This window comes from Nyctereutes procyonoides, unplaced genomic scaffold (assembly GCF_905146905.1).
Source record: "Nyctereutes procyonoides isolate TBG_1078 unplaced genomic scaffold, NYPRO_anot_genome, whole genome shotgun sequence".
Lineage (NCBI taxonomy): Eukaryota > Metazoa > Chordata > Mammalia > Carnivora > Canidae > Nyctereutes > Nyctereutes procyonoides.
Window position 1 is genome coordinate 22,462,791 of NW_026575159.1, and position 24,381 is coordinate 22,487,171.

Consider the following 24,381-nt stretch of genomic DNA (forward strand, 5'->3'; position numbering starts at 1 on the left):
AACCACCCCAAACCCCAAAACCCCAGCACATTTTGTTATCACTTTTATTATTCCAGGTGGAAGGCAGTTCAGACTAGAAGGCATATACAAGGAGGCTCACAATAATACTGTTTTTTTTTTTTAATTTTACTTATTTATTCATGAGACACAGAGAGAGAGGCAGAGACACAGGCAGAGGGAGAAGGAAGCTCCATGCAGGGAGCCGGACGACGTGGGACTCGATCCTGGGTCTCCAGGATCAGGCCCTGGGCCGCTAAACCGCTGAGCCACCCGGGCTGCCGGATAATACTGTTTTTGATAGTGGAGTGGGAAACACCAGAAGTCTAATAGCAGGAGAATGAATAAACGCATTACAGTTACATTCATACTATGGACTAGAATGTAGGAGTTTAAAAGAATCAATTAACTATGTGTGTGTGCTGATACACATTTCTAAAGGCTACTATATTGATTGAAAAAAGCAAGCTGTTTTAAAAGAATTCAGGTATGATCTAGTAATGTTAAAAAAAAACACAAAACCCAAAAGATACCACATATAAAATGGTGCTCTACATTTTCTATGGGGATGTAAATATATGTACAAATAAACAGAATAGGGTCTGGAAAGAGGCACGTACACTCACCATCTCTGCGAATGAGGCCCAGACCTGTATGAGGGGTGCTACTAAAGAGTTTTTAACCGTATCTGTGACTCATCTACAAGAAGGCTGTATTAGTCTATTGCTTCTGTAATTAAAATGAAAGCTAAAGAAGTTAAGAAAGTTAACTCAAGACACCGGTCAGGCATAGAGGAGTAGGGGCGAGGCTGCCTCAGGCTATAGAGAAAGGAGCTCTGAGTCATGGATCAACATTTTTGGCAATGTGTACACCTCTCTTTGGGAAGGTTGACACTTGTCAGAAAAAGTCAAAGAGAACTCCTTTCAACTTGGAAGCTTTTTTTGGAGGATGGTCCAGGTCCAGGTGAGCCTTTGTGAGGTGCATCTGCACATGTGCAGGCAGGTACAAATGTACTAGTTCAGAGCATCTCCCTGAAAAAACAGACACGTACAGGGAACAGCGATTCCCTGGGCTAGGAGAAGGCTTCTTATGGAAACAGACAACATCACAGGAGAGGGTTGTTGCTTCTCCTGGGCATTTAAAATAAGATCACTGTATGTGTCCTTCCCCCTCTTAAATGAGTCCTGTAAGAAACCTGCTGCAATATGAATTTAAAGCCAACTCTGAACACAGATAATGTTGTCTTCTTGTGTATGTTACTGCTAGTAGCACAGTTTATTCTACATGCTTCACGCGGGAAATAAGGACCTTTTTCTCTTAAGATTTTATTTATTTATCTGAGAGAGAAAGAGCACACAAGCACAAGTGCAGGGGGGCAGATGGAGAGGGAGGGGGAGGCAGGGAGCCCCTGGCAGAGCTCAATCCCAGGATCCTGAGATTATGACCTGAGCCGAAGGCAGATGCTTATTAACCAACTGAGCCACCCAGGGGCCCTAGGAAACAAGAATCTGATACCATCTGAGCAAAAGCAAACGGTACACACTGCTAGTATCTTCAGGACATAATGCAGAACTACCAATTATAAAACACCCTTGAATTACAGCTGCATCACTGACTAGGGAAATGGGGGACAAGAGGTGACATCTGTCCCACGATCATACCTGCATCTGGTTAACATAACCAATGCCGCAGCAGTTTTGCATCCCACCTTACCCTTCTAAAAGCCTGCTAGATGGGTAGGTGTTTCCTGTACACACTAAAGCCCAAGGGAGTGTCATCCTCCTCTCTCAACACATTTTAAGATATCAACCAATCAACCTAACAAATTAGTCAATCTTTTGGAAATTGTTGCAACTCAGTTTATTCATTTTACTTAGCAAAATCTTTAGTCCTTAATTTTTTAATTTTTTTCCACATGTGGATTAAGGAAACACAAAATCAAATACAAAACCGTATTCTTTTGTATTAGTAATAAAGCCAAGGGAAAACACAAAGCAGTAATCTTTCTCGGCTAATAGACATTGCTCATGTGGTGCCCCCAGGTCACCAGGCAAAAGGGAGCAAAATCAAGTCAATCCTTTGTACAGTCCCATCTCTGTACACTTTGAGAGCTTTTATTCCTGAGATTTCTAGGGACTGCCTCAACGCCTGTGCTTTTCTCTCTGAACCCAAAGTTTTAAGGATGCTTGCCTGAAAAGCTCCTGAATGGACATACCAAGGACTTTTACCATCTATTCAGATAGTGCCAGAGACAACACCAGTTACACCATGCCCTAACCTCAGAATTTCAGAAAAGGAACTTTCTATTAGAAGATGGCCTATTATAACTACACAAGTACCAGTTCTGATGCTCGATTACTTGGGCTTCAATCCCAGCACCATCACCCACCAACCATGGGACTGTGTTCACGTAAATGACCTCCTGAAGCCTTGCTTGCCTAATCTGCATCATGAAGATATTAATGCCCATCCTCTAGGGCTATTTTGAGAAAATAAATGTAAAACAATTACTCCTTTGCCTCTCAATGAGTGCCTCTGGGTCATAAAGCTTTAAAATTACTTTAAAAAAATTTAAAGTGTTTTTCAAATTGCCTAACAATCCTTTAAGTAACAAAGAGTATTCCAGAACTAGGCTCGAAAATTACTAAAGCAAATGATCCTTAGGAGAAAAAACACATGACACAAAGGGCAGTCATTGTTAGCAAGTGAGTCTGTCTCCATGTAGAAGCATTTCAGTTCTTTTCTCTTCCAGAGATACCAGTGACAGGCCACTCTGGGTTATCTTCATTCACCCTCTGCAGCCCATGCAATTACGGGAGGCTGGCCCACTGGACTTCCAGCCTCCTTAGCAAGAGTGCTTTCCTTATCTCTTCCTAACAGACTGTAGGCAAGGCTCGGGTGAGGCCCACCTCTCTTGTAAGGTAAAAGCCTTCCAGCACCCAGCAGACTGCCTGAAACACTACAGGGCTTAATAAATGTGTGTGGAATGAGTGCATGAATGAAGAACAGACCAGCAGAATGGAGTCAGGCATGTGTATGCCAGCTAATGCCTTGCGTACCCCAAGGACAATCAACAGCAGTTGATATTTCTTTGAAATATGAAGGGGAGATACCCGGCATTAAGTCCTAAGACCCAGGTTAGAATTTGGGCTTTCTTGCTGGCTGTAGGATCTTAGTCAAATTATGCAACCTCTCTGGATGTGTTGGCTTGAATGAGAGCTCTGGCAGGCACACAGCACAGGCTCACAAGGTGATGCTTCCCCTCAACATTTTAGGGTTTGAACCAAACAATATCTACACAAAGACCCTGTTGACTTTTCATGAACAGTTAGAGACTAATCACTTCACTTAGAAACAGTCAATTCTGATGTCAAGAAAACCATTGTGTCTTTTAGGTGAGTAGTGTTAAAACTATAATAATTTATGTCTACTAGATACCCCTGCCATTGGGGCTACAATTTGGTCACTGTGTCTGTTGAGAGAGTCCAGTTTAATACTGATTATGGTAACTGGTGTTTCTTTTCTTCTTTTACTTTTTGCAAGACTTAACAGCCAACATTCACTGATTTTCTAAAAAAAACAGGTGCTGTGCTATATGCTAGGATGCTTTTCTCTACACCCCGATCTACAAATTCTGGTGGTCCTACCTGCATTATCTAGACTCTGACTCCTTCTTACCCCTCTGTGGCTGTTCCCTTGATCCCTGTTCACTTGTGACCCAGCCTCCTGCTTCTGCTCTTATATCCTACATGGCTATTCTCAGCTGGGCAGTGAGAGACACTTTCGAATGAGTCAAATTATGGCATTCTTCTGCTTCAGACTCTCCAATGATTCTCATCTTTCACTAGTGGCTTCCAAAGCCCTCCTGGCTTGGTGTCCTCCTCCCTCTAACCTTGTCTCCTGTGACCCCCCCAGGTCCTCACTCTGCCCTAGCTCTGCCTAACTCCTCCTATCACAATGAGAAGCATGTTCCTGGCCATCTCCACAGAGATCTGAGGGGATCATCCCCAATATATCTCTGTAAAGATGATCCTCTTTGTAGAGATGATTCAAGTCTTTGACCAAACATCTCCTCACTGAAGTCTTCCCTGCCCAGCCTGTATGACTGCAAGGACCACTCCTACATGCCCAGAATCCCCTGCCTTGCTTGTGACTCTTGTGACCATCTGACCTCCCATATAGTTCTTATCTAACAATGTAAGCTCTGTGAGGCTAAGGACTTCCTTATCTTTCTTGTTCAATGCTATATTCCCAGGTGTCTCTAACAGTGTTTGACATGTATTAAAACTCCCAAAAGACATTTGTTGGATGCTTGAGTAGAATGACAACCAAAAATGATTATGATCAGAAGTTTAGGACTGTAATTTATAGAAGTAATGGTTAAAATTTTAATAAACAAAAAAAATGTCTATGTCTTAGATACAGTCAAGGAGGTAAATACCTACAAGCAATCAGAAAACAAGAAGGTTTATTTCAAAAAGAAGGACAGTTAGTAAAGCGAATAATTAAGATTCTACTTATGCACTTATTGTGAAGCAGAATCACTACTGCAGCAATGGAAAGAAGCCGGTGTGGCAGGGCCAGGGCAGGAGACAGTCTAAGACGAGGCTGGAGATAGAAGAAGGCGTCAGACCCTGCATGCACGTCAAGCATGGGCATGACCTGCCGTGCTTTATGTTTTTTAGAGGCTACTCTAGGTGCTGTGTAGAGAAGCAATGGAGAAGAGGGAGAGACACAGAGAGGCCAGTTAGCGGGCTACTTGAATATTCCAGGAGAGACAGCAGTGGTTCCTCCGCATGCAGGGCAGCAGAGATGGCAAGAAATGCATTATGTCCTGTTAGCAATGGAAAAGCTTGTTAATGACACTGGCTGTGAAGTAAGAGGAAGGTGGGGACTCAGAGTTGATCTCCAAGGCTGGGTTTGGGTGGCCAGGTAGGCCCCCCCAGTAGAGAAAAGGGCGATGAGTCAAATCATGGCGAGCATGAAGTCTTCCAGCCACTGGCTTGCTTCCCCATCCACTTAGCATCTGCCTTCCTGAGACGGCACGCCCCTTGTGTCACATATGGCCCACAGGGTGGGGCCTGCTTCCTGTCCAGACAGCAGCTTAAACCACCTGAAGAGAACCAGTGGGCTCAAGGTTGGAAGCCAGCACATTAGACAACTCTGAGGATGTTCTCCTGGCTGGCAGGTGGTAAGCTGCTAGGGTGCTAACACCCAGGAAGTGCTAAGCGCACAGGGACACCTGGACAGCTTACACGTACCCATCGCTCTTCTTCAGCAGGTAACCCTTCTTTTCACTGCCATATTCCTTATTGCCCTGCAGCTGATGCATGCTGTACCCTCCTTGCCGGCTCTGGGAATCCTAGAAAGGAGAAGCCACAGATTAGACGGATGCTGGACACACTTCTCAAGTGCTTGACTCTGTTCTGCCATTGGGTCTCTGTGCACCGTTCAGTGGGGGGAGAGAATTATGGACCTTTACGGGCCGTCAGGTTCTTGCCTTTGTTTCAGAGGAAACTGGACCGGGGAAACAACCACCAGAGTCACAGGCAAGTCTGAGGCTGGGGCCTGTCCCAGAACTCATTTCTAGTTTGGGACCCCGGCTCTGCTTTCAACCCTTTGCAGTGGCAGGGTGTCGTGGGACTGAACCAGGTTCTATGGGCAGCAGAGATGAGCACAGGGAAGGCAGAAAGATCTTAAGAGGCTCACAGATGAAGTGCATGCAACCTGAATGCATTCTTCCCTCAGGCACACCTTCTCTCTCTTCACATATTCTGCTAAAATACCCACAATAAAAAGTGCACCTTCTCAGTGAGGTTCTGGGAATTGTTAGAAATCCCTGGCTTGTAACTAAACAAGGGCTCTGTAAAATAAGCTGTCGAGCATGCTTTTAATTAAAAAAGAGGATTCTCTGGTCATGAAAAGTGTATGGTGGGGTAAAAGGGTGACCAGGACCAGAACAAGACAGATGCAAACCAGCTAAAGTTAACACTAGCACTCTGTTGATACTTCCCCCACTGTTCCTAAAGACTGTAATGACTAGATACAGCCATTCCACATTGAAAATGTTGGAAATAAACTGACAATGGCAAACTACAGGATGAGAACATGGGGTTTAGAGGTTTAGAACACAGACGTAGGACAATGCATTCTCACGGAAAGTGTTGACTTACTCTCCTAGACTTCGATCAGGAAGGGCAAAAGCAACAGAAAAAAAAGGCAGAACAGTTGAAAACATAGTTAATTTCATGGATAGTCATAGCTCATGATTTAAGCACTTTTTATAACAGAGAAAACACCACTGTAAAGATAATTAACACCTGAACACACGCTACCTTCAGAATCATGATAAACTTCAGGTGATGAGACAATAAAACGATGTTTTATTCGTCAACTTTTATTTTAGGTTGCGTGAAAACAGAAGAAAACCCGCCCGGAAGAATATGAGGTACACACTTCACCAAGACAAAGTAGGTGACAAACTTCCAAGTGTGTGTCTAGGGAATCCAACACCTCAGCGAAACCCAGATTACTTTAGAAAATCTAAAAGGAACCAAAAGTTGTAGCAGGATTCTTATTTAGTTTTCCAAGCAAAGAGAACATAACAAAAATAATCCAGTTCAGAAGCAACACCTGCAACGTAAAGAACCGGAAGTGATTTTAGCCACCGGTTATTACAGATGGCCAGTGTATGAGATCCCTTCAGGGTCAGGACGGCCTCTCTCTGTGTCGCTCATGAATAAATAAATAAAATGTTTTATTTTTATTTTTTTTTAAAGATTTATTTATTTATTTTATGATAGACATAGAGAGAGAGAGAGGCAGAGACACAGGAGGAGGGAGAAGCAGGCTCCATGCCGGGAGCCCGACACGGGACTCGATCCTGGGACTCCAGGATCAGGCCCTGGGCCAAAGGCAGGCGCCAAACCCTGAGCCACCCAGGGATCCCCAAATAAAATGTTTAAAAAAAAAATCACACCCTGAACACCCAAGTGGTATGTTCCGGGAAGGCACTGAGGACACGGAGTGGGGGCACAGACCCCTGTCCCCGAGGTGGGCATGTGCAACACTGACCATGCATCTCTCTGCTCCCTCGTGAAGGGGTAACAACCCTGAATGCTTGCTTTACCACGCAAGCAGACTCACCCTGAAGAGGTTACAGGCTCTAGTCATGTCCTTAAATCTAAGTCTTTTGTCTTTAACTGGCCAGACTCCCTCCAGCTGAAACATCTAAAGGCACCATTTCAATCATCTGGGGAGTGGTAGGGAGTGGGTTGGGCTTTCGAATCTCTTTAGAAATTCTTCTACATGTTTACTTCTAATCAGGGCCCACAGCCTTGCACTTATAGTAACTTGGCTCCTAAGTCCTCCCTGAGAGCCACTTTCAGGCTTTGTGGACGGAGATGTGACTGCAGGACTCTGCTACAGATCATCCTCCACCAGCGCCTCTGTGACAGCCCCCCAAAACAGCAGCAACACACACAGTTCTCTTGAAGGAGGCAGCAACGTGTCCATAATACTAATAAAGAACAATGAGGACGGAAGATTAGATTAGGTGGTGGAGAACTGAGGCATGGGACAAAAACAAGAGGCTGGGATAAATGAAATCCACGGAGCTTTCTGCTTCCACCCAATGACAATGCGTGAAAACCACTCAACTCTGGATCTGGAATCAGGGATTGTTCCCACATCTCTACCTCCCCGCAGCATTAAAAACAAAATCTGAAATCTCCCTAGATAAAAATTCATATTAAAAGAATAACTCTGTTCCTTGGAATGCTTTCCAGTGAATGGAACTGCTCTTTGTCCGCCCATATAATTTCTAGGTTGGTTTGAATGCTTTAAAACTATTATGCACCTCTAACGGTCTGTTTGCTAATTTAAGTTAAAACTTAAGTTTTAAAAATAAAGAGTACTAAAAAAAATAAAAATAAAGAGTACTTAGTTTTTGTAAAGCAAGGATTTGGATGTTAATAACTTCCAAAAAAGATCACATTCTATAAATGTGCCTCTAAGACATTCCTTACACATATTTACTACTAGCCTAAATAAACTTTAAGTTCCGAATAACAACTTGAATGGACCTTGCTTTACATCAGACAAATGTGCTTTTAAAGGTGAATACAGTGGCTGACCTCCAGGCTCTGCCTCCATAAAGCTGAGCAGGAAAAAAGCAGCACGTTTCAGAAATATACCACTGACAACTCTACATTAACTACTGATGAGTTCTGTGGCTTAAAGTGTCCTACAATTATTCTACACTCTGAAAATTGATGGCCATTTAGCTTGCTTTCTGCAGGGAACTTTAGATAAACGGAAAGATAATGTTTTTTTTGGGGGGGAATAAATCATGGAGAATTAACACTAATAATAATTAACAAAACAAAACATAATGGAAGGAATGCAATAGGTTCTGAATCCTTTGAACGCAAAATAAAAATTAACATGGTTTCAGGAAAGAGAAATGCAAGTGAGAAATTCATTCAGGCAAAAAATATAAAACCAAACTTACACAATGAACTTAAAATAAAACCTTGGAGAAATTCCATAATGTGAGCCAAGAAATGTAAACTATAGAATGAAACATGGTGTTATTATTTTTAGTTCAATTCCTTATTCTCTATTAGCAATATGGACCAATCACCTTCCTTTCTTCTTAGAAAACTATATTAACATATAAAATTATTAAGGAGTAAAAATATCTCACATCTTTTTCAACTGCAAGCAATTACTCACTGATTTAAGGGGGTTATATACATTTGTGGTATCCAACCTAAAAGGAACCTCTACTAACTATGGAAACTTCAAATCTCTAATGTAAGGGATACATGGAATGGGCAAAGGATTCCTTCTGTGTCATCTTACTAAATATTTATTGAGTAGCTTTTGGGTACCAGATAGTGTCAGATACTGCAGAGACAGAGATGAGCAAAACACAGAATCTGTTAAACACCTTGCAAACCACACTATGATAGGCTATTGAGAGATAGTCAAACAAAATGGTGGAATGTTGGGCAAGATTTACGGGTATCATTATTAAAAATAAAATATTTTCAACCCGAAAAATAGGTAGCGAACAGTTCTCTTGGGAAGTTAGGCTATTACAAAAGCTTACAATAATTTATTTCATAGGACATCTGCCAGAAGTCAATGAAGAATTTTGACAAGAAAAAACAAGTCCACCAAAAATGTGGGGAGCTGTCCTATTGACAGCTCACATTCTTGGAGTGTCCTTTCAAAGAGTTTAAAAGAGTCAAGTTAGAACCTGGTAGGGGTAGAGAGATTAAATAATTTCCTAGGTGCTTTAATTTGTCAGGTCATTTATCAGATTAGTTTATAGTCTTCTCAAATAGTAGTGCTATGGTAAGAACTCTAAGGTCGACAGTCTCCTTTCTTATTTGAGTCATTAGAAATCATTACCTAGTAACCTTACTTTGCAATGAGAGATGATAAACAGCATGGGGATGGAATAGGCATGCTGTGAAAGATCAATTTTACTTGTAAAATACTCAGGACATGGTGCTAATGAACAGGCAATCATTTACTAATTTGGGGTGGCTTTAAATAAAATCATGTGCATTTTATCATGTACACACTCCTCTAGCTTATATGCAATTCTGTTCTTTAGCTAACTGGGAGATTACATCAGCCTCTAGGCAAAACAAAAAGGGACCGCAAAAGTCCCCCCCCCCCCCAAGAAAGTTTCCATATACAGGATGGTCGTAATACTGCAAGACAAAGCAAGGTAGGAAGTGGTTAAGCGCATTTCGGTAAGTACAAAACCTCGCGATTCTCTCCCTACACAACAATCTACTTCTTCCCCTCCTTCCTCTTGGGCCTTTCTATGGCTCTTACATTCAAGGGGACCACCTCTCCTAGGATGTCTATGCCAGTAACAAGCACCTTCAAAAGAGGCCTCAAAACACAGGTACACATGCTAGCTGAGGCCCTGGACAACATAGATCCACACCTTCCTGGCCACTGGGTGCCCAGGGTGAAAGGGCTGGAAACTCTGCTCGATGAAAACCCAGAGGGCTGTCTTCACTTAGTCAAGAGAACCTTCAGGGTCGTAACCTCCCTCTGTGGCATGGCACTTCCCAGCAGATTTCTTCTGGCACCAATACCACTTAGGATATGACTGCTGGTTCATGTGACTAGCCACTAGCCGGCTCCTTACTAGATGATTCTAGAGGATTCTGCATCAGCCCCCCCTCTGGCTGCCCAGACAGATGACCTAGAGGGGACATGGGTGTGCACTTCACCCTGAGAGGACATAGTATTTCTGAAGCACACGTCTTCAAAGCTGGAATGGCAAATCTAGGGTCCTGGCATTGGAGCTTGGGCGTTAAAAACATCTTGTACGAGGAGGGCAGGGGAAATAAAGCACAGTTGCTACACAGGGCAATGCAGTAGGTATGCACTTGTATCTTATATCTCATTTGTCCCATAACATGGTGGCAGGAAACTGGTGACATGCCTTTTTGCAGATCAGGAAACACAAACACCAGCCCAGGCCAGCACACTCATACTGTTAACCCTGTTGGAAACATGCATATCACCTACTTCTTTCTGATCAAGTTGAAGAGAGGATTTTATTAAGTCCCGGAGTGCGGTTAGCTGCTTCTTTTCTTCATCCTGGGTCTGTTTTATCTGTGGCAGAAAAACATGACTTTGACCACTTTCATACACTTATGAGCAGAGTTTAATTCATCCAAATATATCAGTCATCAAACAGCTCAATTATATAGTTGATTTTCTTATTAAAGTCTTTTCCATAGTTTCATTTTTTTATATAAAAGGCAGGATTTTCTCCCCTTATGAAAGTATCAGTGAGTTCTGAAATTAGGGATTTAATGCAAAATGCTTTCTTATTAAATAATATACCTAGGTGAGGCAAATAACTCTGAAGTACCATTTTAAACAAAGTTAAGAAACAACACTGGGTCACTTGCTTCTGCTTTTTTCAAAGAATGGTAGCAGGAATCCCATGATGTGATTAAATGGGCCAAAAGAAAATGCTAAAAAGGACCAGAACTCAATGTGCTAATAATATATATATATATATATATATATATATATATATATATATATATATATATGTTTGCACAGTGGCACCCAGGGGGTAAGCACTGGTGCTGCTTTTTTTAATTAGTTGGAGCTTATTGCAATCTGAATCATGTTAACTATTAAAAGACAATTAGGGGGCGTCTGGGTAGCTCAGTTGGTTAAGTGTCTTAAGTGTCTGCCTTCAGCTCCAGTCATGGTCTCAGGGTCTTGGGATAGAGCCCAGCATTGGGCTCCCTGCTTAGCAGGGAGTCTGCTTCTTTTTCTCCTCCCTTGGCCCTCATGCTGTGCTCTCTCTCAAATAAATAAAGTCTTAAAAAAAAATACAGTTGGAAAAAATACACAGCTATGTGTTTTTATTCTATTATTTTTTAAAATTTTATTTGTTTGAGAGAGAGACAGTGAGAGAGAGCACAAGCAGTGGGGAGAGGGAGAAGCAGAAGCTCGACGTGCAATCCTAGGATCCTGGGATCACTACCTGAGCTGAAGGCAGATAGATGCCCAACTGACTGAGCCACACAGGAGCCCCCAGCTATATGTTTTTAAAGCTACATAAAAAATAGAAGTTATTACTTGTAACTCTGAAACCTTCTTTCAACTTATGTAGTTATACTCATAAGCCATACTTTTAATATTATTCAGTGTCAAGTAGATTATGGGGAACAAACTGGCCATTTCTACAATGGCATTTAGGTTTTTTTCTCAAAGAAGTTTTTTGTGACTTTGCTAACATAAAAGCAAAATCTACATATCTGACAAAAGAGAAAATATAGAAGCAAGCCCCCCTCCAAAAATTCATAAACTTGCCTACTCTGAGACAGCCTTAGGTTCTATCCTTCCAGGGTTAAACATTCTTTCTATAAGTGCTGACTGCAGGGCCATCCAGAACCGATGATTATATCCCTGTTCCTCCTGTGCCCCAAAATATACTTTAGACTATTTATCCATTAAGGACTTCTGAATTCAACTGAGGCTTACCTGCACTAGGTTTATACTGACACATCACTTATCCTTGCCTCTTTTCTTTAGAGCTCTTCTAATCCAGATTTCAAATTTACTGATATTTACCTACAGAAGCAACTTAAAATGCATTTATTTAATAAAATACTTACATTATATAAATCAGCAGCCAGTTTCTCAATGTACTGTTTCAATTTATCAGCCGTTTTCAAGCCATCTTGAAAGAAACTATGATGGAGAACATCAGAGATTTATCAGAAGCATAAAAAAAAAATGAACCCTAGTTACCTGTAAAATCTGAAAATACTAATACATTTACTCTCTACCCACATAGCTCCATAAAAACACTTATAAACGAATTTCAGTGTTTTTATAAAGATGCACCAACAAACAGATTACGGGCACCATCTGACATGTGCTAGCAGCTGTCACATAGACAGTGCAAATTACAGCTGCGGCCCCAATAGAGTGATTTCATGTGCATATCCATCTATTCATAGAAACATTCCTCCTGGTTGTGCCATATTTGAATTCAAAAGAGAGAGATACACACGATAACTGGTGAAATATCACAAGCATGAATGAGACACTCTAAGGAGAGACAAGACTCTTCTCGAAACAAAGACTGCGAAAAGTTGGCCATTTTTCAGTTCTCCAAAGACCCCTGAGCACATGCTCGAAATCAGGAGGTCGGATCGATGGTATCCTGCATGTGTACAAGCAGATGCACCATTTCACCCTGAACAATTTTCAGCACTGACATGCACCGAGCCTGCCTAACTAGCTAAGCATGCTTGCATTTTACTTGAGTTATTTCATTCACTCCCTACCCCAACCCGAATGAGTTCACAAGCACATCAATCTCATCTCCTTTTCAGAGGATAAACTGAGGCCCAGGGTGAGTACATAACTTGCTTACACAACTAATAAGTGGCAAAACTGGGATTTGGAGCCAGGCTCTGATTCGGACACCCCTGCTCATGACGACCAAGCGAAGAGATTTCTTGTCTGATGCCTCCACTCAGGAGTCCTACTTGTTTCAGTGTTTTTAATTTTCTCTACACTTTGGAGGCTTCTCTAACCCTGCTCACCTCTGTTGCTGTTTCCTCACAAAAGAATGAGGTCTTTGAGGATGAGGACCGTCTCATCTTGGGATTGCAGTGGGCCCAGCACCAAGCACATGCTCAGTGAGTGACAAGAACGCAGCATTATCAAGAAGTTTTAGGACACATCTTAGGATCTATATTTATATATACTTTTAGGCTTAATGTAACAATACAATGGTAACAATATATCTTTAACAGAACTGATCCTCCAAGAGTGCATACTGAAATCCCACGTTTAGGAATTTTTTAAGGTTGACATCTTAAAGATGAGAGAACTCTTACTAACGTAAGGAAGAGAAATACCATCTTCAGAAAGTCTACCCACAACAGGAATGGGAGGAAGGAGGGCTTTTTGGTTAACCATTTAACTGGAGAGCTACATTTAAACTCTTCTAACATTCAGCTGTTCACCCCTGCCTATTGGGATGAAAGTTAAACTCAGTACAGAATTGAATACAACTTATGTTCTGGCCCCTGAATATCTTTCTGGTTTTATCACCTACCATCTTCTTTAAAAAAAATTGGGACTCCAATCATGTCACTTTTTTTTTTTCCAGTTCTCACCTGGCCTTTGCATATGCTGTTCCCTCTTGCTGAAACGCTTTTCCTCACTACACTTCTATCATAGTTCCCACAGCAGCTTTCTCTGGTCCTGCCAATCCAGGGGATGGCATTTTCCGGCACTGGCTTGTGCCAAGGCCTAATGCCAGCCCTACAGCAGCTGTCTTCTGTCCAGGACAGGACATTTGTGAACATCAATCTGATCCAGTATCATCTACATGTGGGAAAAAGTGCGTGCGAAGGAGGCAGAAGTATGGCCACAAATTCAATCCTAGAGAAACCACTTCTGATCTCTGATAATAAAATAATTTCTGGAGAAAAAGTCTGAAGGTAGAACACATCAGTGTAAGGTGGATGCTATTAGGACTCCTTACGACAGAAAAAGTAAGGGCTTCAGGGTCAGAGGATTACAGCCTAGAATCTGTGCTTGAGGATTTACTAGCAATGGGGCACTAGGGAGTCACTTAACTTCTGCTTGTTATCTGTATTCAGTGGGGCAGATAACACAGATGACACATATGAACTCGCTCAGCAAGGCGCTGGGTAGTTAGGACGTGCTCAGTGCATGTTAGCTTCCTTCCCTGGACAGCGTGAGTTTATCAGGTAAGGAGTCTTGTCCTTCCCCGAGGGATACGGATTCACTGCAGATATGTTTGTGTTTCATTTTCACTTTCAACATGAAGGAAATTTAATCATCTCTCTTTATTTTTTATTTTTTTAAAGGTTTTATTTATTGATTCACGAGAGACAGAGAGAGAGGTGCAGAGACACAGGCAGAGGGAGAAGCAGGCTCCATGCAGGGAGCCCGACATGGGACTCGATCCTGGGTCTCCAGGATCAGGCCCTGGGCTGAAGGCGGCGCTAAACCGCTGAGCCACCGGGGCTGCCTCATCTCTCTTTATTTTTAACGTGAGTTTAAATGACAATTCTCTAGATTTGTGTCTTCCAATGGGGTAGCCACTAGCAGCTAACAACTTAACTAAAATTAGATAAATGTAAACCTCAGTTCCTAAAGTCTCACTCCACACATGGCCAGTAGGTACCACGTTAGTAGAGAACACTTCCATTTCCATCATGGCAGGAAAGTTCTACTGGACAAACTGAATAAGCAAATTTGGATTTGAATAGCACACAGGAATGTTATAAAACACAGACATTTTAAGGAGAAGAAGGGCGCTGTTTTAGTTTGAGACAGCACTGTTAAAGTTATTTACCAGTAGTGAAAGCAAGCTGGAAGGGGGTCAAATTCCTACAATTCAAAGGCTGAAGAAAGACCCCAACAAGCCTGTTTTCCTACCTCAGAATTCTTCAGAATGTTACAAACAAAGACTAGGAAAAATTAATATAATGAGAAATCATTTTAATCTACAGTCTGACCCAATTCTTGTAAACAAATCAGATACATAAATCCAGTCATCTTCTGAGTGAAAATTGTAGGTTTTCTTAACTTCATTTGCTAAAACAGATCATATTTTCATACATGAGGCAAAACAAAATTACAGAAAAGAACTGACTTAGTCGGGAAGGAGAAGGCTGAGCTGAGCCCCTCTCTAGAAAGTTATGTTCCAGCTAACTTTTGTTTTTTTTTGGTGAGAAATGGGAATAGGAGGCAGGGGACAGGCTGTAAGGAGACCATCACTCTTGATATTAGTAACACAGTCATCAGTAAGCAGAGGCCAACGTGGTCCACTGCCCTGTGCGTCTGTGACCTCCCCTCTGTGCTTGACCGTCCTCCACTTGAGCAGCTCAGTCTCAGCCGCTGGCTGGGGGGGGGGGGGGGGGACTGTGAGTCACAGCCACACATCATCTGCCACATTTCACTGAGGGCATTGGCTCCTCTGTTCCCTGTTTCCTCCCTCCGGTTCCCCTGGCTCTGGTTCACTGGAAATGCATAAACTTCAGAGTCAAAAGCGTATCATGTCTTGGCTCTCAATCTCACTGTACGTATAACCTTGGGCAGTTTATGGACCCTGTCTGCAAATAAGCCTGATCATCTCCAAAGGTGGACGTTCTCTGGCCTCCAGGAGCGCCAGAAGAGACACTACAGACAAAAGTGTTCTGTTAGTTGGAAAGTAAAGCACAAATGTCAGTTCTGATCACCTGTCACTCCACCCGAACATGTGAGCCTTCCCCATAGAAAGCCACATTACCTCTCCGACACCCAAACCTGTCCCTTGGCTACTTTCTCTGTACATTACTGAAATATAATGAGATCTTTGGAAAACAGATGATAATTAACAATAATAATAATAATAATAATAATAATGACAGCTGGCATGCAACTAGTTACTCTGTGCCAGTCACCCACTATTATGCACAATTAAGTATCCCTTTTTAAGTCTCATTAGAAGCCATCAAAATAGATAATTATTACTATTAACCTGTAACAGACAAGGTAGCTGAGGCCCAGAGAAGTCATTTAACTGGGGTCATCGAGTCATTAAGTACAGAGTTGGGATTTGAGTTTAAGTATTCCTAGCTCTGGAGCACAGGTAGTTAAACAAATCAGGCTGATCTAGGCCCAAATTCTGGCTCTCTCACTGAGTAACGGCATAATCTCTGAATCCCTGCACCTCCAGGTCCTTATACAGGAAACGGAGATGATCCCATGGACCGTGGAGAGTTCTTGTGAGCACTGCAATAATGTTCTTAAAATGCCAGGTACAGAGAAGCAGTTCAATACCTGATGGCCACAGGCCAGCAAAATGAGCCTCATTATTTCTCTGACCTTAGGGACACAGCTGCATTGGCTTCACTTTTTAAATAAGCAGCCTGCAAGAAATATGACCATATCTCAATGGCCTAGAGTGCTAGAAAGATGTAAGTTGCCAACTGATAGGCAGAAGGACCCCTCACATTTATCCTGACAGACTATAACACACGCACAGCTGCAGAGAGCAAGCTCATGAGCGTCAAACAGTCAGCTGTCCATCAGGCAGTTTTCTCTAACCTAAGAACGTTGCTATATACATCACTTCTTATTCTGTCCAAATAATGACAGGAAAGGGAGATGCTATATTCTTTCTGCTTTTAATTTAATTTCAAAGAAAGACAGAAATATCTCCCTGCTACCCCAATCACATATACTGCTTGGCTTAGAAAGAGGTGCTATTTGGTCAAAGGCTGAAATGCTCAGGGAACATAAGATTATTTTCAAAAGAGGTCAGGATACCCTATAATATCATAGAGAGTTTGGTTCTTTACAACAAATCAAATTATAAAACAAATAAAAAAAAGTGATTTTTAAAAAAAGATTTTATTTATTTATTCATGAGAGAGAGAGAGAGGCAGAGACATAGGCAGAGGGAGAAGCAGGCCCCATGCAGGGAACCCGATGTGGGACTCGATCCCGGGACTCTGGGATTAAGCCCTGAGCCAAAGGCAGACGCTCAACCGCTGAGCCACCCAGGCATCCCTAAAGTGATTTCTTAATGCATCAACCACCAAACCCCTCCTGAAAGCTTACTTCCAAACTTTAGATACTGATTTCCAGCTAGCCAGGTGACATTTCCTCCTAGACACATCCCACACACCAGTGTATGGTGCTTAAGAAACTTAAAGGTACAGGGGTTAATCAGTATAAGTACTAATGAACCACAGATACATCTCAACAGTTCAGGTCAAAGAGCTAGCTGAGAGTGATGTGTTGTGCTCACATATGGAGATTCTAAGAAGTAGAGATGTCTAGGCCCAAATCCAGGCTTATCAAATTTAGATTTCTGACACAGTAAGAGCATAGTTATAGAGACCTGGGTGAATGACTTGGTTCTGTCACCTTCTACATATAAGTTCTATGAGGGCATGATCTTTGTTTTTGTTTTGTGGCTGTTTTGTGAATTAAAAAAAAAATCGAGATAAAATTCATGTAAAGTAAAATTCACCATTTCAAAATGTACAATTAAGTGGTTTTTAGTATATTCACAACCTGGTGCAACCGTCACCACTAACTCCAGAACACGTCCATCACCTGTTAGCAACAGTTCCCACTTCTTCTCTTCCCCCAGGGAACAATAATCTGCTTTCTATCTCAGTGGATTTGTCTTTTTGGACATTTCACTTAGATGGAATCATATAGTATGTGGCCTTCCACATCAGCCTTCTTTCACTTAGAATAATGTTTTAGGGATCCCTGGGTGGCACAGTGGTTTGGCGCCTGCCTTTGGCCCAGGGCGCGATCCTGGAGACCCGGGATCGAATCCCACGTCGGGCTCCCGGTGCATGGAGCCTGCTTCTCCCTCTGCCTGTGTCTCTGCCTCTCTCTCTCTCACTGTGTGCCTAACATAAATAAATAAAAATTAAAAAAATAATAAAAAAATAACCCCTTAGAATAATGTTTTAGATGTTCATCCATGTCGTAGCATGTATGTCAGTTTGTGACCCTCCTGGGAGCAAGAGACCTAAAGAAGCAACAGGTCACTCCGGGTTGGCAGGTGGCAGTTTCCTTAATAGCACAGGGAGCTTGGACGTTTGAATGTCATCTTGGGTGGCAGCTATAAGACTGGATCCCCACAACTGTCCTCCCAATCCCTAAAGTGTATAGAGGCCCTAACTGTGCTTGGTCATGTATACATCACGCAGGTGTTTTCAACACATCACCATCTTAAGGCTGCATTCCTGGAGCAGCCTCTGGGAGTGAGAAAGGCAAGCAGAACCCACGTTGCAAGGACAGGGGTGGGGGTGAGGAGCCTCTGAACACCAGGGTCCAGCCCATGGGCCAATCAGCAGTCATGTCTATTGTCTAAATACTTCATTCTCTTACACAGCCCCGTAATACTCCACTGCACTGCTGCTACACCATATTTTGTTTGTCCGTTCACCAGTTGATGGATATTTGGGTGTTTCTACACTTTGGCTATTGTGAATAATGATGCTATGAACATGTCTGAACACATTTTTGTTTAAATACTTGTTTTAAATCCTCTTGCGTATATACCTAGAAGTAAGATTGCAAGGCCACGCAATTCTAGGCTTAACTTTTTGAGTAAATGCCAAAAGCTCTTCTGAAGTAGTTGTGCCAACTTCCATTTCTCTCAGCAATGAACTGTGGGTTCCAGTTTCTGTACATCTTGCCAAGACCTAGTTTCCCTTTAGTTGTTGCTGTTGATTTTTAAATTGCCATCCTAGTGGGGGTGAAGTGATATCTCACTGTGGTTTTGATTTGTATTTTCCCCAATGATAATGATGCTGAAGTTTTTTTCTTGTGCTTTTGGCCATTGTGTATCTTTTCCAGAGAAATAGCTACTTAAATTCATTGCCCATTTTTAAACGAGGTTATCTTTTTGTTGTTGAGTTGTAGGAGTCCTTTTTATATGCTGGATACTAGACCCTTATCAGATAAATGATTTGCAAATATTATATTTCCCTCCCATTCTGTGGGTTGTCTTTTTGCTTTCTTAATAATGTTCTTTCATGCACAATACCGTTTTTGATTTTGAAATTCAATTTATCTATTTTTCCCTTTGGTTCCTTTTGCTTTGTCCATTTTGACACGTTTATTAAGTATTTACTAAATGAGTGAATGTGTCTTTGGGCAAGTTATTCATCCTTTCAGAGCTACAATATCCTGATTGCTCTTGATAAATGTTAGCTATTATTGTTTTTAAATCAAGGACAACACAGTAATGTTTGTACATGCTTTGTGATCCTGCAGATCATAATGATATTTGCTAGGTGGTAAAAGGAATGGGTGAGCAGTAGGATAATGTTTGTTCTGAAGGCAACATGTTTCCCACAATGTTCAAGTCTGAAAGTGATGAGCAGCTGGGGTGGGTGAGCTGGAAAGGGTAACGGAAAGTCAAAAGCTCTTCTTTTCTGCTCCCTTTATTGTTCCATTGAGGCAACTGCATCCCCACTGAGGTGCTGGACTGTCCATGGTATTACTGGAGCGAACTTACTCTTAGGCGCTCCCTGACTTTGAACTGAAAAGCATTTGGGGAGTAAGTACTTGGGATATGAAATCTCTTTCTCTTTTTGAATTAGGTAGAAATGCTTTACAAGTCCATTATCTATTAAGGGTTTTGAGGGATTGCCTGAAATAGGAAGGAAAAGAGTTTCCCTGAAAGAACACCGAGCTTCTTGCTGTGCAGGCATTCCTGAGGTTCAACCACGGAGCAGCTAGGGATGAACCCCATTATGACCCATGTCTGTGAATACCACTCCCCACAAGGAGGTTTTCATCTGCTGATCCCTCTGCTCCCGGGGAAGACACAGATTCCAATGGCCATATGCTAGCCATCTCCTAAATCTAATCTCTACTGCTGCCACCCCCTTCAAGGAGTATGAAAATCTCTCCTCCTGATGCCCATATTACCAGTTACCTCCTGGGCCCATTGTGATGACTGATGACCCAACTTACTTCCTATACAAGAATTAGCTCTCAAGGGTGCCTACAAAGTATCTGGCATTTATCAGGAGACCGATATATATTTCTGGAAAGTGAAAAAGCCAGGAATGAAAGAACAAAGGGAGGATACATTTGCTATCCAGGTCAGAGTTGCTCTTCTTTTCACCTTTATGAACGCAGGTTAAGAGCTGTATGGTTTACAAAACATCTTACATTTTGGAAAATTCATGTTTGTGGAGGTTAAACCCTTCTACAGGTAAGGAAACATGAGGTCAAAAGAGATTTCTAGGGAAATCTGGCTGGCTCAGTTGGTAGAGCATGAGACTCTTGGTCCTGGGGGTGTGAGTTCAAGCCCCACATTGGGCACAGGGCTTACTTAAAAAAAAGAGAGAGAGAGAGAGAGAAAGAGAGATTTCTAAAATCAGTTAAAATCATATTTCCTGCCAAAGTGTTGTAACAGAGAAGACTGAGCGGCTCACTTTTTTTCTGTAGAGGTTTTAAAGCAATATTGTTTCTAGGAAAACTGAATTGATGAAAAATAATTCCATCTGAAACTAAAATTAGGGACCACCACGACACATTTCAAAGTCTCCTATGTGCCCCACTAAGCTATGAAGTCAAAGGTTAGACCAGGTCTTCAGTATGAGGCTTCCACAAGCAAAATTTATCTTATAAATGTGCAACTGTGTCCACCTCAATGTATTATTTTTATATGTGGAACACATTTATATAAGGTGGAATTTACTTTGAAAAGCAGGAAAAAGTTAACAAATCAAATTTATATAAATAAGATTCTGATCATTAAAAGCTTCTCCTGAAGAGAAACAATTCTGTACAATACATGAATGAATGAATGATTTCAGTGACACTTGGAATCCTCAGAGCTGCAAACATAGGCAATATAGCAGGTACCAGGCAAGGTTCCATCTGCATTATCTCATTTCATTTCACAACTACCAACCTTAACCCCACTTGACAGATGAGGGTACTGAGGTTTAGAGAGGAACCTGACAAGGATCACATGGTCACCTGGGTACAGAGCCACGGTCTGAACTCATCTTTCTGACTCATGCCTTGTATGCATCCCACAATATTAACACTGACCTCCTGAAATGTCTCAGTTGAACACAAAGATATTCTTATATAGAACATTAAAAATTTTAATAATGGGCACATTTTCACATAAAATCTCTACCAGAAAGCCTATGAAAGCTAATCTAGTAAGTAAGCGAGAAGTAAATAAACAAAAGTAATGCCACAGAATCTCAAACATAATAAAAATGCAATGTTAGTAAAAATGGTGCTGGTATAAACAGTGGAGGTACCACCAATTATGTAGGGATCTAAGTACAAAGGCAAAGTATTCTTAATGCCCAAAGTATTTAATTTCATCCAAATTAGATGAAAAAGAAAAAAAATTCAAAGTAGATATACGTGACCCAATAATAAGTGAGATGTCAGGTAAGCGAGGAGGGGGTGGGGGTAGTAATGATAGGGATGCATCTGTCTGTAACAAGAGTTTCGCAGACTGTCAAGGCCATTGTTAGGATTCGTAAGTAAGACAGCACTTTTGAGCAGCCAGAGAGTCGTACTAATCTGAGTTCCTGATTTACAGAAAGCAAAGAAGATGGAAGATAATACATGCTATTTCTTATCATGTGGCTTTGGAAGGTTATAATATCACTATATATAGTGACCAAATAAAAACCAGAGAGAAAGAAACGATTAGGAACAGCAAAGAAGTGAAGGGGGTCTTATTTGGGCTAATAATTATGATCACAATATTCTACTTACTTGCACTGTGCATGATAATACTTTATAAGATTCTGTAGCAGATCCACACCCTTTTTAGTCTTGATTTCATTAACTTTAATGAGATACTGTGGAAATAAAACAAAATTGTATGTATTGTTACAAAGTATTTCAGTCATGGGTTTGGGTAGCAGAATACCAACCAATCAAGAATCTACACAAGTTACTCAACCTTGGCTACCTTCAGACAGTGTGAATGTAATTTGGGAAATGGTGCTTTGGCAAAGTCACAAGTGTACAAACGAATTATTAGAGTGTTAGCATTTTAAAAATGCTCAAGGTTAGTTTACATGACAAGCAGAAATCAAACATAGCAAAACATTCTAGAATAACTGATTATTTCCCCCGGATGCAGTGGATCTCAAACTCAAGAGTTCACATGGTCAAAACCTGAAATAGTCGATTGTCCTTTATAGAAAACAAGTAAAATAGCATTCTCTTGAGGCGTATGCCGTAAGATAGTGAAACTTCAAATTTTTGGTACTCAAGAATGAAAGAATAAAAATGAAAATAACTCATTATTGATTTATGCAGTTAACTAATACTACTAGGTCTGATTTTTACTAGTGGCCAAGATATCTGTTGATACTGTTTGCTTCTTTTTCACTCATTTTACTATGAAGAAGTGTTTGAGAATGAAAGAAGCTAAAAGTTTCAAGAAGGGAAAAAATACTTTTAAAAAAATCTGTTAAAATTGAGAAAACTCCATCCATTTTACTATTTTTGAAAAACTGTGAAAGGAACTCTATGATACAACGTTAGTATCAGAAAATGCAGGACTGTAGGTCAAGGAGTGCCAGTGTTCCCTGGGAACCCAGTTTGAGAACCACTGCTGTAAGGGTGCATGCTTTCATTACATTTTTTTCATGAACTCAGATTTTCTTAATGACAACTGTATTTAAGTTTTCATTCAAACTGGACACATGGTTAATAAAACAAAAAACATGCTCTAAACCTGGACCAGTAAGACTTCATATTCACCAGTGTTACTCCTCACCAAATGTTTTTTTTTTTTTTTTTTCCACACTCACTCACAAGCAACATTAAAGTTCTCACCAAAGAATCCTGTTTTGGCATAAAGAGCCCCACAGGACCAAGGCTCAAAATATGAGACAACAGTGAAATGGCGGATCCCAAAAGGCTTGGAGAAAAATGGAGATGAGAACCCTTAAGAAACAGTCCCCTCCTCTAATAATCAAATAGCCTGCATTTAAGTATAAAAACTCCTGATTAGCAGGAAAGATCACAGTTAATGAAACTCCAGGCAAATGCTTGCAAAGGCTGTTCTTACTTCGCACATTTGGAGCTGAAAGAGGCGCCGTTCCTTCTCCATCTCCTCTGCGATCTCGGCTCCTGTGATCTCTGTGCGGATCATCCCGTGCTGCTTTGCATGCTCTCTTTTCTCCTTCTCAATTTTTGTACTGTAATTAAAGCAGATGCCATCATTAAAAAAAATTTATGTCTTTCCTTTAACAAGAGGCACTGATCGTTTCTTCATTACTAGAGATAAGAGGCAGGAATTCTTACATTGGGAACATTGATCAAAAGAATCAAAGAGAACACACACACTATAGATTTTCGCCTAGGAAACCTCTTACATTTTAACTTTGATCTTACACATGAATGGACTTATTTTAGAGGGAAGAGAGAGAGAGAGAGAGCGTGCGCACAGAGGGAGGGCAGATGGAGAGAGAGAATCTCCAGCAGACTTCCTACTGAGTGCGTAGCCCGATGCGGGGCTTGATCCCACAACCCTGAGGTCATGAGCTGAGCAGAAACCAAGAATTAGACGCTTAACTGACTGTGCCACCCAGGCACCCCCACATGGATCAATTCTTATAAATTCCCTCATATTTTGGTTGGCATGATAAAATTTTGACAGTTGACTTTTTCTTGGGTAAAGTACTTTATGATGAAAAACACTTGAAGCATATCTTGATTACCAACAAATTACGAGTCTGAGAATTATTTCAAGACAATCAAAGGGCATAATGAACGCATACAAAAAGTAGTCAAAGGTAATTTTCAATATTCCTCTAAGTCTGGGCCATTGCCATATCCCCATAACACGTTTTAATCATTCAACCACCTGGCATTGGATTCTATGAAATAAGGATGGGAGAAATCCCAGTCTATAACTTGGAATCCTATACAAATGTTCTTCAGTGGGGAAGGGCCAAGAGGGAAGCACATGAGTAAGAAGGAGGGCCCATATTAAACCAACACTGCCTGAGGCTAATGCTTGGCTATGATAGATGGTACAGTAACACCAACAATTACAACCCTCTTTCCGAAAATCCATCTAACTTGAAAACAGACTTCCAATGTCAGAAAGAGTAGATTTTAGTTGTGAATGCAAAGACAAACTGATTTAGCCTTCAAATCTTCTTTTAAATTGTGGTGGTGGGAAATCAGACCCCAAAGAAAGCCAATATCCTTGTCTATATACAAACAATGGTAGAAAATCAACCCACTGGAAAATCTACTACAAGTCTGGTTGGGATTCCTCTGACGCCATAATGCCATATCTTACCAAGC

The 24,381-nt window shown here is 41.3% G+C and overlaps 1 protein-coding gene across 3 annotated transcripts in view; it reads right to left on the bottom strand.

Moving 5' to 3' along the window:
* Positions 1-24,381, bottom strand: part of ASAP1 (ArfGAP with SH3 domain, ankyrin repeat and PH domain 1) — a 355,221-nt gene that overhangs the window by 74,948 nt on the left and 255,892 nt on the right. For all 3 annotated transcript variants that reach the window (XR_008662965.1, XM_055313975.1, XM_055313974.1), the window contains exons 8-12: positions 23,135-23,264; positions 21,826-21,911; positions 12,174-12,249; positions 10,561-10,647; positions 5,259-5,359 (exon numbers count right to left, since the gene is read on the bottom strand). Coding sequence is in view for 2 of the 3 variants with exons in the window: in XM_055313975.1 (XP_055169950.1) it covers positions 5,259-5,359; positions 10,561-10,647; positions 12,174-12,249; positions 21,826-21,911; positions 23,135-23,264 (480 nt within the window). In the remaining variant the exon portion in view is untranslated. The remainder of the gene's footprint in view (positions 1-5,258; positions 5,360-10,560; positions 10,648-12,173; positions 12,250-21,825; positions 21,912-23,134; positions 23,265-24,381) is intronic.